The 13,287-nt window shown below is 39.8% G+C and overlaps 1 protein-coding gene across 1 annotated transcript in view; it reads right to left on the reverse strand.

Annotated features, from left to right (window-relative positions):
* Window positions 1–6,767: 6,767 nt before the first annotated feature.
* The window catches only part of USP53 (ubiquitin specific peptidase 53), a 349,409-nt gene continuing 342,889 nt past the window's right edge, over window positions 6,768–13,287 (reverse strand). Inside the window, exon 15 of the mRNA XM_086961441.1 lies at window positions 6,768–11,981. Coding sequence (XP_086817567.1) covers window positions 10,997–11,981 — 985 coding nt within the window. The 3' untranslated portion in view covers window positions 6,768–10,996. The remainder of the gene's footprint in view (window positions 11,982–13,287) is intronic.

The raw sequence follows: 13,287 nt of genomic DNA on the forward strand, positions 1-13,287 counted from the left end.
AACAAGCCCTAAAGGAAATATGCAACTAAGGTAATTAGACTGAAAAGGAAAAATGAAACCACAATGATTAATCTAAAGTGGAAGCGTTAACGCGTTCTGAGGCATGCAACAGAAATTAGTACACAAGTAAACCAGTGTGGGAAGGATCCCAGTGTACTCCTTTACAATCTAAAAGAACATTGTTGCTTTTAAAGAAAACATAACAGTTCGTAATGGTCATTGAGACCAGCCGGAAAAACAGTTCCTAACAACTTTATCCAATGAGTCTCTCTCCTGGCCAGGAGAGTATTGAATTCTATACCTGGGGTGCGCTGAATTCGTTCTAGAACTGTGTACCTTAGTTGGGGAATAGTATGTTTTGCTTCTACCCAATGTTTAGCTAGTGGAGAAGTGGTATTTTGGTTTCTAATGCGACTCTTATGTTCCACTAGGAAAGAAATATTATGCACAGAAGGTGCAGAAAAAAGGGAACTGATGTTAGAATGCCAACAAGAGCATCTTATGGCTCCAATAACATCACACAGAGTTGTGGCATTATGAAATCCTCATCGATGTGGGAAAGCTGTAAAGAAAGGTTTCTGTGGAATTCTGTGGAATTCTGTGGAATGCTGGCCCATTTGGATATTCAAAAGGGGAGGAAGCCACAGGTATAAGTATCCATCAGGAAGCTGTATTTTCATTTGTCTGTTTTATGGCTTGTGGGATACATAGTTCAGTGTACCGCAAACCCAGGGCACCCCCCCCCCCCCCATGTTGATTTCCTTGGAGCTGCAGAGGATCTGCAAATCCTTATAGACTTTTGAAGAGATATGATTGATCTTCATCCTGCATTCATCCACATGTAGTTCTTCGGTGTGCGACACATTTCTTTGGCCTTCTTGCCAGTGCTCAGCCCTGTAAGCAAATGAGATAGATAAGCATTTTCCTCTAGCTTTGTTTTTTGTGGAACATAAACTATTTCCATTTTTAAATGACTTCAGGAGAGGAGGAACTAGAAAGGAGAAATCAAGAAGAAGAGGAGTATGATGAGGAAGAGGTTGATGTAGAAGATACTGAAGTTTCCAAATATCCACTGAAATTTAGTTTCACATCTCTTCACTGATCCAGCAGGTGAAAAAAAAAGGTACAGCTGAGAATGTTATCTGCACTATATGTGACAAGAAGCTCAGCAGAGGAAACAGAGGCCAATACAGTTTTGAAAAATCTTCCATGCATAAGCATCTTAAAAGCTCACCACCCAGAAAACAAAGATGAATAGGAATCTCGAACAGTTAGCTGCATCATTTTCCAACTCATAGTATAGTAAGCCATCACTGCTGGAGAGACATTGCCAGGTGATATTTTGCAGGACCAACAAGAAGCCACTGATTCCAGTTTCCAAACAATCATACTTTTTTGTTCACTGTGCAGGGAAGTCATTCGTTGTGTAAAGCAAAACAGACTTATTCGACTCTAACATGTACTACTTCATTAGTAAGGTTTTTTAAAATCTCTTCTCCTAGTACATTTCCACCTTTGTTTTCTTTCTTAAAAGTACTAAGTTTCACTCAAGTAGTATTTTTTTTGTTATGTTTTCCACCATAAAAATAGAACACAAAAAAGTTGCATCCCTGCACCCTCTAACGGCAGCCACAACGTTTTTCTCTCAAGAGGATATCAGTCAGATGGTTTTAATTTTTCATGGATCTGCGAAAGGTTAGATTTGAAAAAGTTTTCAAAACCGGATTTGCAGAAGCCCAAGATATTTCTAACATTTTTACTTTTACAAGCCCAGCCCAAATGACTTTTTAAAAGCCAAATTCTCAAGTCCACTAAAAGGTTTTAGCAAAGCCACTTCTTTGAGTAAATTTCTACTTTCATGTCAAGCCAGGTCTACCTCTATTCAGCTGTTTTACTGCATCATGGAGAAACTAACCCTACGGTATAACTGAGGGATCTTTATTATTGCTCCAGTGAATATTGAAGTCTCAGAGGAAGATGTTATTGGAGTAGGAAATCGAGGCTTGGGAAAGTAGGTCAGACAGTTCATCTACAAAGGGCAGAGGGTCACCAGGGGGGATGATAAATATTATGTAGCCGAATAGAGGAAGCCCCATGAACTTTAAGTTCACCTACCAGGTATTCGAAAGTGGTTTGATCTGAGTTCTGTTTTCTTTTTTGCTGTAATGTGTGTGTGTGTGTGTGTGGGGACGGTGTGGGGGGGGGGGGGTAATTTAAGTTGTGCTTTTTTCATTTGGCGCTTATATAGAATACAATGTTTAAGCCTTCCTCTATATTGTGTGTTCCTGCTTTGTTACTTAAAAATGAGTTTTACAGCGAATATGTCAGAATTATCAGTTGTAGAATTAATTTATATGTATTAAAAATGAAGTGGGATGTTATTGAGTTTTTTGGACTGTTTTTGTTTTGATTAACTACACTACTGTTCTGCTTTGTTACCTTTGCCTCAAATTGTAAAGCGCTCTGATATCCTTCGGGATCAAGTTTGCGCTATATAAAACGTTATAAATAAATAAATAAAATGGTAGTTAAAATGGAAAAATTCACATTTGAGCCCTCCCCCTTTTTTGGCCCGCTTGACTGATCTTCACAAAACTTGCCATGAAAAAAAATGCATAGGGTATGTATTTTTAGGGGAGGGGAAGGTGGGTTGTTCTTACAGATGTTGAATGGCATCCAAGTTAATAACAAAACAATATGAAGTATACAGGGCGTGTGTGTGTGGGTGTGTGTGTGTGCGCGTCTACAGACAAAATGGCCAGGAGGTATCAATATAGTGAAACTCCATGATTGCTGCAGTTAAATAACTGTTACTGCCCGAGCAGAAGATCATCTTTAGAGGAGAGTGTATGTCATTTTGTGAAAAATAAAATAAAAGTTTTTGCTGCATTTAAAAAAACTCAATGTCTGAACAAAACACAATGTCAGTGCTATAAAAGAGGGCTTCTAAGAGTTATATTTATTACTTCCGTTGGTGTCAAACTATCATTTATCTGTCATGCCCTGACTAGTGATTATGAGGACATTTGAAATTTCGGGTTTTATTACAACCATTTTGTTGAGGATTTTGAAAAATGAAATTTAGTTTAAGAACAAATTACGCCTCAATGGAACAAAAGTATTAATATTTTGTGATTATCACATGATCTTTACAGTGTATTATTACATTTCCTTATCATTAGTCATACATCTAATCTAAAAATATGTGGTTGTGACTTAAAGGGTATTACATTTGAGCCCCCTTCAACATTGCATTGGTATTTTCATTCAATAAGGACCAGCAAGCAGGCAGAAACACGTTATGCACTTTAATCACGGTTATGCTACCTCTGGTTGTTCAGTGGACTAATGCATACACTTAAGGAATCTGTGTTTGTCCTCATGGTCACAGGTTCAAATTTTGACTGTTTTACTCAGCCTTTCATTCTGAACTGGGAAACAATAAACACCATCTGTTATTTAGGTACCAAGATACCCTTCAGAGTGAACAAGCACTTTACAAATGGATGTCAAGTCCACCAGGCATTTTTTTTTATAACATATTGTGTGTTTTTTAATCTGAGATGATATCTTTTTGTAGCATGCTGAGGAATGTAGAATGTGCAATCTAGAACTAGAATGGAGGAGTTCTGCAGCATTATGTATTTCATGTGCTTGATTAGATAGATAGATTGATAGATAGATAACAATTAGAACGTAGGGTATTCAATAAAATAAACAGAATATAATTAAATTTTTATACTCATATATACATTATTGAATACAATTAAAAAATGTTATATGAAAATATTTAAGGATTACCTAAAGGTAAATAAACTTATTGTAAAGTAATGATACTATTTAAACATAAGGGTTAGATTAAATTAGATGAATTATATCTTAGATAACAAACAAGTTTAATTGTTAATGTTAATATAATAAAGAAAACCTTTATAAATGGAGTACATTCAGAGGATAGATTTACAAAGAAATGTTAAATGTATGTACACATTCATTTAGAACACACTTTGTTTCTAAAGTCAGATTTTGGAAACATTTCAGGTTTTGTCTTTGCTCTGATAATTCGAGGGCAGCATGAGGTGACTGGGTTGTTGGAGATATAAAGAGTTCAGGTAATCCAGGCTAAAGCATAGAGTTAGGCAGCTAAATTGAATACATAATAAATACATTTAAAAGTCCAACACCATTAACAGACTTTGGGTTCCAGTTAAAATTAAGAAACTTGTTTTAAAAATGTAATGTAAAAATATGAAAGGAGTACAGCATAATGATAGTGTCAATACAATGACAGTTAGGGTAGTGTTAAATAAAATACAAATCTCACCCTGATTTATGTAGCTTAGTTGACATAAAGGCAGTGTTGCAGTTGAGGTCTATGCAGTAACATGGAACCATTTGCCCAAATGTAGGCTCCAGGACTGCTCAATCATAAGGTTTCTAAGTGAATATACTACATTCCTACATTCTAAACGTATTAAAAACCTTCACAGGGGGAGAGGAGCTACGACAGCAAGCAAGATGGCCGCATAGTCTCCCGGCTCCGCTGACCTCCGTCTTACGCTCCAAGATCCTGTCACCTATCCTGCTTTCCTGCCCCCGATCCGTGTGTGTGTGAACTAATCCGCACTCCGATGGTGTGATCCCGGGGTTTTTCCGACATTGTGGAGCGGAGTAACGTCGAGGACCGATTTGTGGCCTAACCCAGTCTGGAAGCCGGGGTCTCGAGTGCTGGTCTACCCGGGTCCGAGTTGAACAACAGCGGACTGTTGAGGGCGGCAGGGTCCGGTCTCTGGAACTTTCGGAATTTTTGGATTGCTTTGCTACCATCTGCAGCCTGGTGTTGTGTTGGAGGTGATGAGACGAGTTACGCACGGTGCTGTGTTGCGGGGGTCCCTGACCCGGAGGCCCGGCACTTGTATCGCCGGCGCACCTTGGGTTGGAGTCTCGTCGCACACTAATGCATGCTGCCGGTTGGTCCCTCACGGCTCAGTCCTGCTCCGGCTAATCTTACCCCGGAGAAGGCGCCTCTCCGTGGGGATCACTATGCCTAAAGAAATATGGAACCGGGTGGAGCAGGCCAAAAGTAGCCCGTCATTGCGGGCGGTGCTGGCGGCCCTTGAGGCACTTCAGGCGACTGTGGCAGCCCAGGTCTGCAGCCTGTTGTCGGCGCAAGATGGAATTAAAGGACTGAGACCGGATCCTGACTTGATGCCCGAGACCCGGCAGCCAGCTTGCCTTTTGATCGACGCCCCAGTGGCGCACTTAGACACGGTGCTGGAAGCTGTGCCTGCCCCTACAGAAGTGGAACTACTCGAATGGGCTGTGTTGGGTGACTCAATTAATTTTTTGGAATCCCCGGTTTTGCAGTTGTCGGAACATTCAACTGCTGTCCCCATCCTGGAACCTTTTAATTGGTACTGTGAACTGTTTTGGATTGTGTCGTACCCCCTCCCCAGTCGGTCTATCAAGATGGCGGATGTGACAATGCCTGGCTTCGGAGACGGGGAGGGGCATCGTTGTTACCAGCTGATTACTTTGGGATTTGCTGTTCTTTTTCCATCTACTGAACCATGTTCCGACCACTTCTGTTTAACTTTTGACATTTTGATGATGGGGCTCTATTCATCTGAGGGACTCGGCGAATTTGATCGACGGGGCCAAGGCTGAGATTGTTGTTTGGGTTGTTCATTGTGGTTTTATCGGTAACTGGACTGCTTCATTAGATTAACGGAGTCCGGGGCAGTGTTGGCGGTTCCCCCGGGGTACTTTTTCAGTTTGGACTATTCGAATGCATCAGTTTCAGGGGGAGCCCTTTGTTAGGGCGGGGGGGAGAGACCGGGAGCACGTAGAATACAGCCCTCCTCCATTTCCCCTCTTTGGGTGGGGTTTAATTTCTTTCTGTCTTTCTCTGGGTCTTTCTATATTTCGGGTTTCAGTTCTTGGGTGACAGGCATGCTGCTAGGGGGGTAGGCCGTAGTCATCTGCAGGGTGGGGGGTTAGGGGATGGGAGTTTTGTTTTTCGTTTTATTTCTATGGCCCTTTTCTCTTCTTATCTTTCTTTGCCCCTTTTATTTTCTTCTTTTCCGGGTCAGTGTAATGGGTTCATTTTTATGTCCATCTCTGCTTTTTCATATGTGCCTCAATTCTCGCGATGTTTCAGTGCCACTGGGCGGACAGTTAGCTGGCGCGAACCGTACTTGTACGCTCGCTTATCCTGCATAGTAGGTCTTAACGCCGCTGACTTACACGAAGATGATTTAACTGTGGACATATTGCTATTTCGCCCACCCCTTTTTCGCAACTTGAGATATTGTATGGCACCTGATCCTTCTATCTTATATTATAAAATGGAACCTTTTGTATCCTGTCACCAACTTGATATGTTTTACAACCAGTACGTATTGTGGACGTGGCGAATCTGCTCTCCGGGATGCTGAGTCTGGTGTTTCGATCGTTTTATTGTGTTGCAACTGCTTAGCGGCCGGCCCTGGGGGTTGTAGGCCCGTGTTTGTACCTGGTTGAAATGTCAAATAAAGGTTTTAAAAAAAAAACACAAAAAAGAAAACCTTCACAGGTACTGCATGGCAATAAAAGAGATATAAGATTTGCTAACACACACTGAAGTGTAGGATTTAGAAGTCAAACTAGATGACTCACCGGCAATTCCTACACAATTTGTATAACCTATCATTGTTTTAAAGTAAAACCTGGCACATTCAGCAACAAAAGAGCAAAAGTGTGACAGGAGTCATTAAAGAGCCACAATATATTTCTTAAAAATACTTTAATAGGTGGATGTACATTCGAATAATATGCAATTGCTTCAGTGCTCTGCTAGTCTTTCTTTGGGAAGTTTCCAGTTTTTTCTTGCAACTAAGCACTTTCATTACAGTTTAATTTACATAAGACCACTTTTTAATTGTGACAATTAATTTAATCTGTCATGTGTTGTACCAGATTTCAAACACAATATTCATTACCATAACATTACCATTGACAATGTTGTTAAATATCCACACAATTCAGTAGTCTGCATTATTCTCCTAAAGGCAGTAACTAATGAAATTATTAGAATAGAGATAGTGGGTTTGGGTCTTACCAAGCACTGCCTGTCCAGGTGGCTCCATTTCAACATCTCACTTGATTCCTCTGCCATATGCAACACCTGTGTTTCTTTTCAGAGTAGGCATTACCATATCTTCTCTCTGCCATCCCTCCACCACTTGCATCTCCACCACTGTCTTAAGTACTGCAGTTTTGCAATCCATTTCATGTGCTGCACCAATTCCTTGCCCTCCTTCCAAGTCACTATCCCCTTTCTATTTTATTTTTTACCAGATGCTAGTTTCCACCATCACTTAAGCAATTTTCCTGCCATGTTTCTTAGGACTGTGTCTTCAACTCCGGACTGACACGGGACAGTCCCTCCTATCTCTTCATGTAATCCTCTGCAGGCAATCCCTATCCAGGCCTGTGCAGTTGTCTAATAGCCCCTTAAGTCCCATACTCCCAGCATCAAAAAATCATTATGGAAAAAGAGGTATTATTTAACAAGTAGATTCAATAGGGCCTCCAGGGGATAGTGTCATGATAGCTAAAAGGACTAATAACACACCCAGTTCGTACAGTTGTAGGTGGTTGGTTTAATAAAGTCAAGGTATCCATATTTGAATATCACTATGTATTTTAAAACATCATACAATAATGTCACATAATGAATTACATCATAATTTTAGATTGTTTGCTATGGATCATTTGTTGAAAAGTATTTCTACTTGTAATTAGGCAGATGATGAATACAATAGATATTGCACAGCAATATACTGACTACTCTCTGAGAATGAGACTCACTCTTTGCTTAACAAATCTTATCGTCAAAGATCAAAATTTACAAACATTACAAAGACTAACATAACAGTTATACAACAAAGTATTTAGAAAACCCCCAATTGGGGTAAGGAAAAAGAAAATGCAACACAAATATTCCAAAACATGGTGAGAAAACATTCAATTGTTCTTCACATAGTTAATTACTCAATGCCTCAAAGTTCAAAATAATTTCCAAAATATATTTTATCATAAAGTCTATACAAGAACAAGAAAATATTTATTAAAAAATAAATAGGCACTCGGCAATAAACCAACATTAATATCTGATAATTTACAAAGGTAAAATTGATCTTCACACAGCATGGAGTGCATAGTCCGGAACAGAACAGGAAAAAGTAAGTCCTGTTGAATGGCCTTCCTATCTGGAACTTTTGTGCAAATAACAGATTTCCTTGAAAAAACGATTATATACAATATATTTTTCAGCTAATTGTAGTAAGAACATTAAGAAATTGAATTAGAACTTCTAGAATCCAAGTTAGAATACGTTTAAAAAATATTTATCAATTTGGAACTAGAAACTAGGACTATAAACTCAAAGTAGCGTAGTGCGCACATATGAAATGTAATGATTACATTGTGGAAGCACAACAGAGGATACTTTATAGTAAGCTCAGTGTAAACGTATTTTATTTACTTGGGTACAATCTTTTTAACTTTTGCACTTTCTGCTCATTTCAAATTATTTTTACAAATTATTAAGCATGGATTCCAACATTAGAAAGCATAATCTAATTGTGTTACATAACACAACATTCCCTACATGTATCTGAAAGGCAATTAGTTTTAGTTGGTGTTGTTTCTATGACTAATGCACATTCCTGGTGGATCTATGCACAAATCATATATGTAGTGTCGAAACAACCTGCCAAAATGGATTATACACTTCGTATTCTTTTGTGCTGATATCTATAATACACAAATATTACATCACAATAGTGTGATATGCAGCTAAGTTCTAAAATACCAACCCAAACAACATCTAAGACAAGCCATTGTAATTTGTGTTTCCTAACCTACTAATCTGTGCCAAAAGAAAGTTTCTAATAAATGTATGGCTGTAGGTCAATTAAGACACTCTTATACATAGTTCATTATTGTTCATACAGTGGAGGACCAACCCCTTTTCTGCTCATTACAAATAATAAGGGGAGCAGACAAGTACCAGTTGTTGCTATCAGTGTATGGATAAGTGAAAGTAGGTAACCCAACAGTGCAAATACACTCACAGTTACCAAATTTACTTAAGAGAGAATTGCAGTGGACACAAGGGTGATGGTTTTATGCACTACCTTAATCTCAATAAAAAAACACAGCCTTTGGCTGTATTCTTTTTGTCCTCGCCAAAGCAACTATTAATGAAAAATGACAATTCTTGGGTGATATCATCTATCTTATAATTAGATTAAGTTTATTTGGCTTAGCAAGGCAAGATAAAACATGCTGCAACACTATTATCAAGTTGTAATACATCTCCTCAGACATATGTATGATCAATCACTTGTGCTTCTGGTGTGGCTAGTTTATTTAAGGGAACTTTAGATCTGTTGAGTCTACTTAGCTAGGTAAACGAGACTAGATACCCATTAGTAACTCCATTTCACACAGTTTTATGCTGCTATAATGTTGTTTCTGGAGGAAACAATTGGAAGCCTACATGCATTTGAAAAACTTCAATGGATCTGAGGGAAGTGCTCAAAACCCCTCGCAAGGCATAGGTATGGATTGAGGAGAAACCTCAGCTAGTAATTATGAAATTGTGGTAAATGTAAATGATTGAGTTACACCTAATTCTCATAAACACCGACAATAATGCCCATGTAGGGCCAATGGACAGCAAAGTAAGGAATTTTCAGGACTAGGATGGTCATGAAGGAAGAAGCAAAACAAGGTCTAAAATAGCAGGGTAAACATAGCAGTTCTTTTCAGCCAACCGTTAATATGTATGTATCTCTAAATAACGTCTGTTTTCCATTTCTAAGCAGATAGCAAAATAGGAAGCTGCATAAAAGATACAGAATGGCAATCAAGTCTCGCTAATAGCAGGAACTGTGAGTCAACAAACTCGGCAAACAAAATGCAAGAGTCTGTGGAAGGTGTCTAGTGCCTCCTCGTCACAAAAAAATAGCATGGGACGGTACAATGAGCTTATTTGTATGGGCTGCGTGATTTATGGGCGCTGGAACCCATTTTCAAACATGCTTATAACTATACAAATCAGGGTAGTAACGTCAATGAGATTAGCATTTTTATCTTTATACTTGCATATTTTACTTAAACCTTGTTAAGGGGAATATGATCATCATTTCAAGTAGGAACTTGTAAATCCGAACTAGTGCAAACGAAGTCTTGTGATAGACCATGATTTTGTTTTACAGCAACATGGCAACAAGGATTTGATTGCCTCTAAGTTTTCATCCTCCTGGGAAGAAAATTCGTACCAAGTATTTAACTAAAAACGCTTCAGATTGAGAAGTCAGCCCAGGAAACTCAAAGGTAAATGCCATTCCTCGAGGACCCCAACATAAGAGGCACCCCTGAATGATAATTAATTTTGCTACAGAACATAACAGACACATCTGAATATTTGGCTTTTCTTGTTGTAAATCTTTGGAAAGGTACTTTACTTTGAAAGTTCAAACAGTAGGGTGACACAATAATAATAAACAAATATATACTTGTTACCGACAAGGATAGGTCTTCAAAAGCGTCATGCTGTAAAAAAGCATAATATGAACCTCGTGGTATAAATCCAATAGAAACCCTCTTCTCCCATCGGTCCACTTGGAAAGAATTACAGATTCTATACTGAGTACGGCCATTGTCACCTGACAGGACTATTAAGGGAACAAAAATATTTATTTAAGGTGCTTATCACGAACTTGTATGTACGTGTCTTTTTCATTGGAATTGCATATCAAAACAAGTTTTTATCGCAGTTAGGTCACAAAGGCAACAAATAAGGACAGTAACCTGCACCTCTACTTCAGCACGTGCTTTTCTTCATATCATAGGTAGAAATAATCACTGTCTTCTGACATGAAGGATTGCAGGCCTTCTGCTCATTCAGATACAAAAAAGTAATGAATTCACTGTGCAATGTTCACTACCTATTGCAGTGAATTCCAGCTGGGCTCAGTTTGGATTTTTGGCCAGGTGCAGGGCGATTATTTAGAGTGGTGTGGTGTGTACTCCCAAATTCCTGGTCACTTGATGTTACAGAGTCACCTTCTCTCTGGAAGTCACTACTTTCTGAAAAATTGAGTTTTGGCCTCTGGTGATACTTCATTCTGTAGGTGTCAGTCATGCAGCTGTCCACTGAAAAGTAGGTGGTCAATGAAACATTATCGTTTTCACTTGTAGATAAATTACTCTGTCCGTTATGGTCAGTTTCACCAGAGAATAGACCGTCAGGCACCGTCTGCAAAGCAAAGGGTTCAGAGACTTTCAGATTTGGTTTACGCAAGTGGAAGTCACCCTCTTGAAAAATAGTTTTGAGTCCTGCTTCCTTTGCAGAAACATGCTTATTGTTTCCAGTAGCCGAGGTAATACCAGAGGGGTCTTTTTCTATGCTTGGAGGTTTAAGCCCTGTAGTGTGAATTTTGTATGTAGGTATAACAACGTCTCTTACAGGCACCGCGCTCCTTGGGTATTTCTTTGGAGGTAAAGCTGGCGGTACGCTAAAGTTGTCGGTCTGTGGGTCTCGATGGCTTCCAGTATTTTCAGGAGTCTGTAAGCTGCGTGGTTCTCCCTGTGACCTTTGCTGAGTTTTTGAAAGACCTGGCAAACAGGTAGTCTGCAGGGAGGAAGGCAAACTAACTTTTGGTTCTGCTGTTTTTGCCCATGTTAATTGGGAAGAGTCATGACAATACTTTTCATTTGGTATCCTGGCAGGCACTCTCGTATTGTCATAGTTACATGCAGGGTTAGGTTCAACATTACTGCGCAATAAAGACACATTTTCACCAGGGCGGAGCCACTCAGTACGAGTGGGATTTGATTTATTATTCGGTGCTCCTTTCGCACTAGGGTTCTTTAACACTCCTGGACTGGATGAGATGAACTTCTTATTCAAATCTGGAGCATCTGGTCTGAAAAAGAAAAAGAACGAAAAATATGTATATATATATATAGATTTATGCTTTAAAGCAAAAATTACAACGTCAATTGGCTACTTGCAAGAATATTAATCATGCACATTGAACACAAAATGTCTTATGATAGACAAAGTATTATCCCAATAAAAGGCTAAAAGGCAAGTTTGACATTCAATGTATTGGGTATGTGTTGGACCTGCGATGGGCAAGCCCAGCACAAAGATGGGTAGCTTGGCTCAAGTGTCAAGGCAAGGGAAGGCTATTGTGTTAAGCCGGCTTTGACCCAATAATATCTCCTTGTACAACCACCAAAAAGAAGGACACCACACCACTGTTGTAGAAAAATACGATTCTTTTATGTAAAAATTCTCTGTTGTGAATGGGGATCAATTAAGAAAGCACATTTACATTTCTTTTGGCCACAATTTGCTGGGTTTCGATTTTGGAATAAATACAATAAATAAGCTCAGGATTACATATCATCAATAAATAGAATAAATATCAGGAATAATTATCATCAATAAATAGAATAAATATCACTTTCTATTTAGCAGAATAAATACTGGTTCAGTTAAATAAACAACCACAGGTTCATTCTGGTATCGCTGCCACCAATTAAATACTTCAGGAACACTACATTTGCAAATACGTTTCAGGTTGGAAAGATAACTCTTACAGTTTATGACGATTTCACCAATAATGTACACAGGCTTCTCTGGGCACAAAAGGAGTGTTGGGACTCTTTAAGAATCACACGGGGGTTATGCACGTGTATCTAAAAGGCAAGGAAAGACAGTGAACACTTCATTTACACTCGGCTGCCACCGGGTTGAGATCTCTGTTTGCCGGTGGGGTCTAAGCGCGCCTAGGGGCTTCACCACTGCTAGCGCTCAGGCGGCACCAGTTCAAAGTCTTTAGACTGACGAACGGGGCTGCCGAAGAGGTCACACAATCTTCGCGCTCAGTCAAATAAATGCCGGTTCACAGTTCCTCTATATCACTGCTTCCCACCTGAAGAAACGGGCCCACCTCACATCGGCTGCAATCGAAAAGCGATTCAGTCGGGCTCAGCACTTCTCTCGCCAGCGACGAGTTCTCAGGGGCTCCACGGACCTCCCTCCGACTTCCTCAAACAGGGATGGTTCCCGCCCACAGCTACAGCCGCCGATTCACTGGGGAGGGGCAGAGACAGTAGTCCCGCCCAACGAAGACCGACCTTTCCCCGCCCCGGCGCACTACCTCACCTCAGTCTGCGCAGGAAGCACTCTACGCCGGTGGAGCTCGGAGACATCCGAGCTCC

The sequence above is a fragment of the Lissotriton vulgaris genome, chromosome 3_1 (assembly GCF_964263255.1).
Source record: "Lissotriton vulgaris chromosome 3_1, aLisVul1.2, whole genome shotgun sequence".
Lineage (NCBI taxonomy): Eukaryota > Metazoa > Chordata > Amphibia > Caudata > Salamandridae > Lissotriton > Lissotriton vulgaris.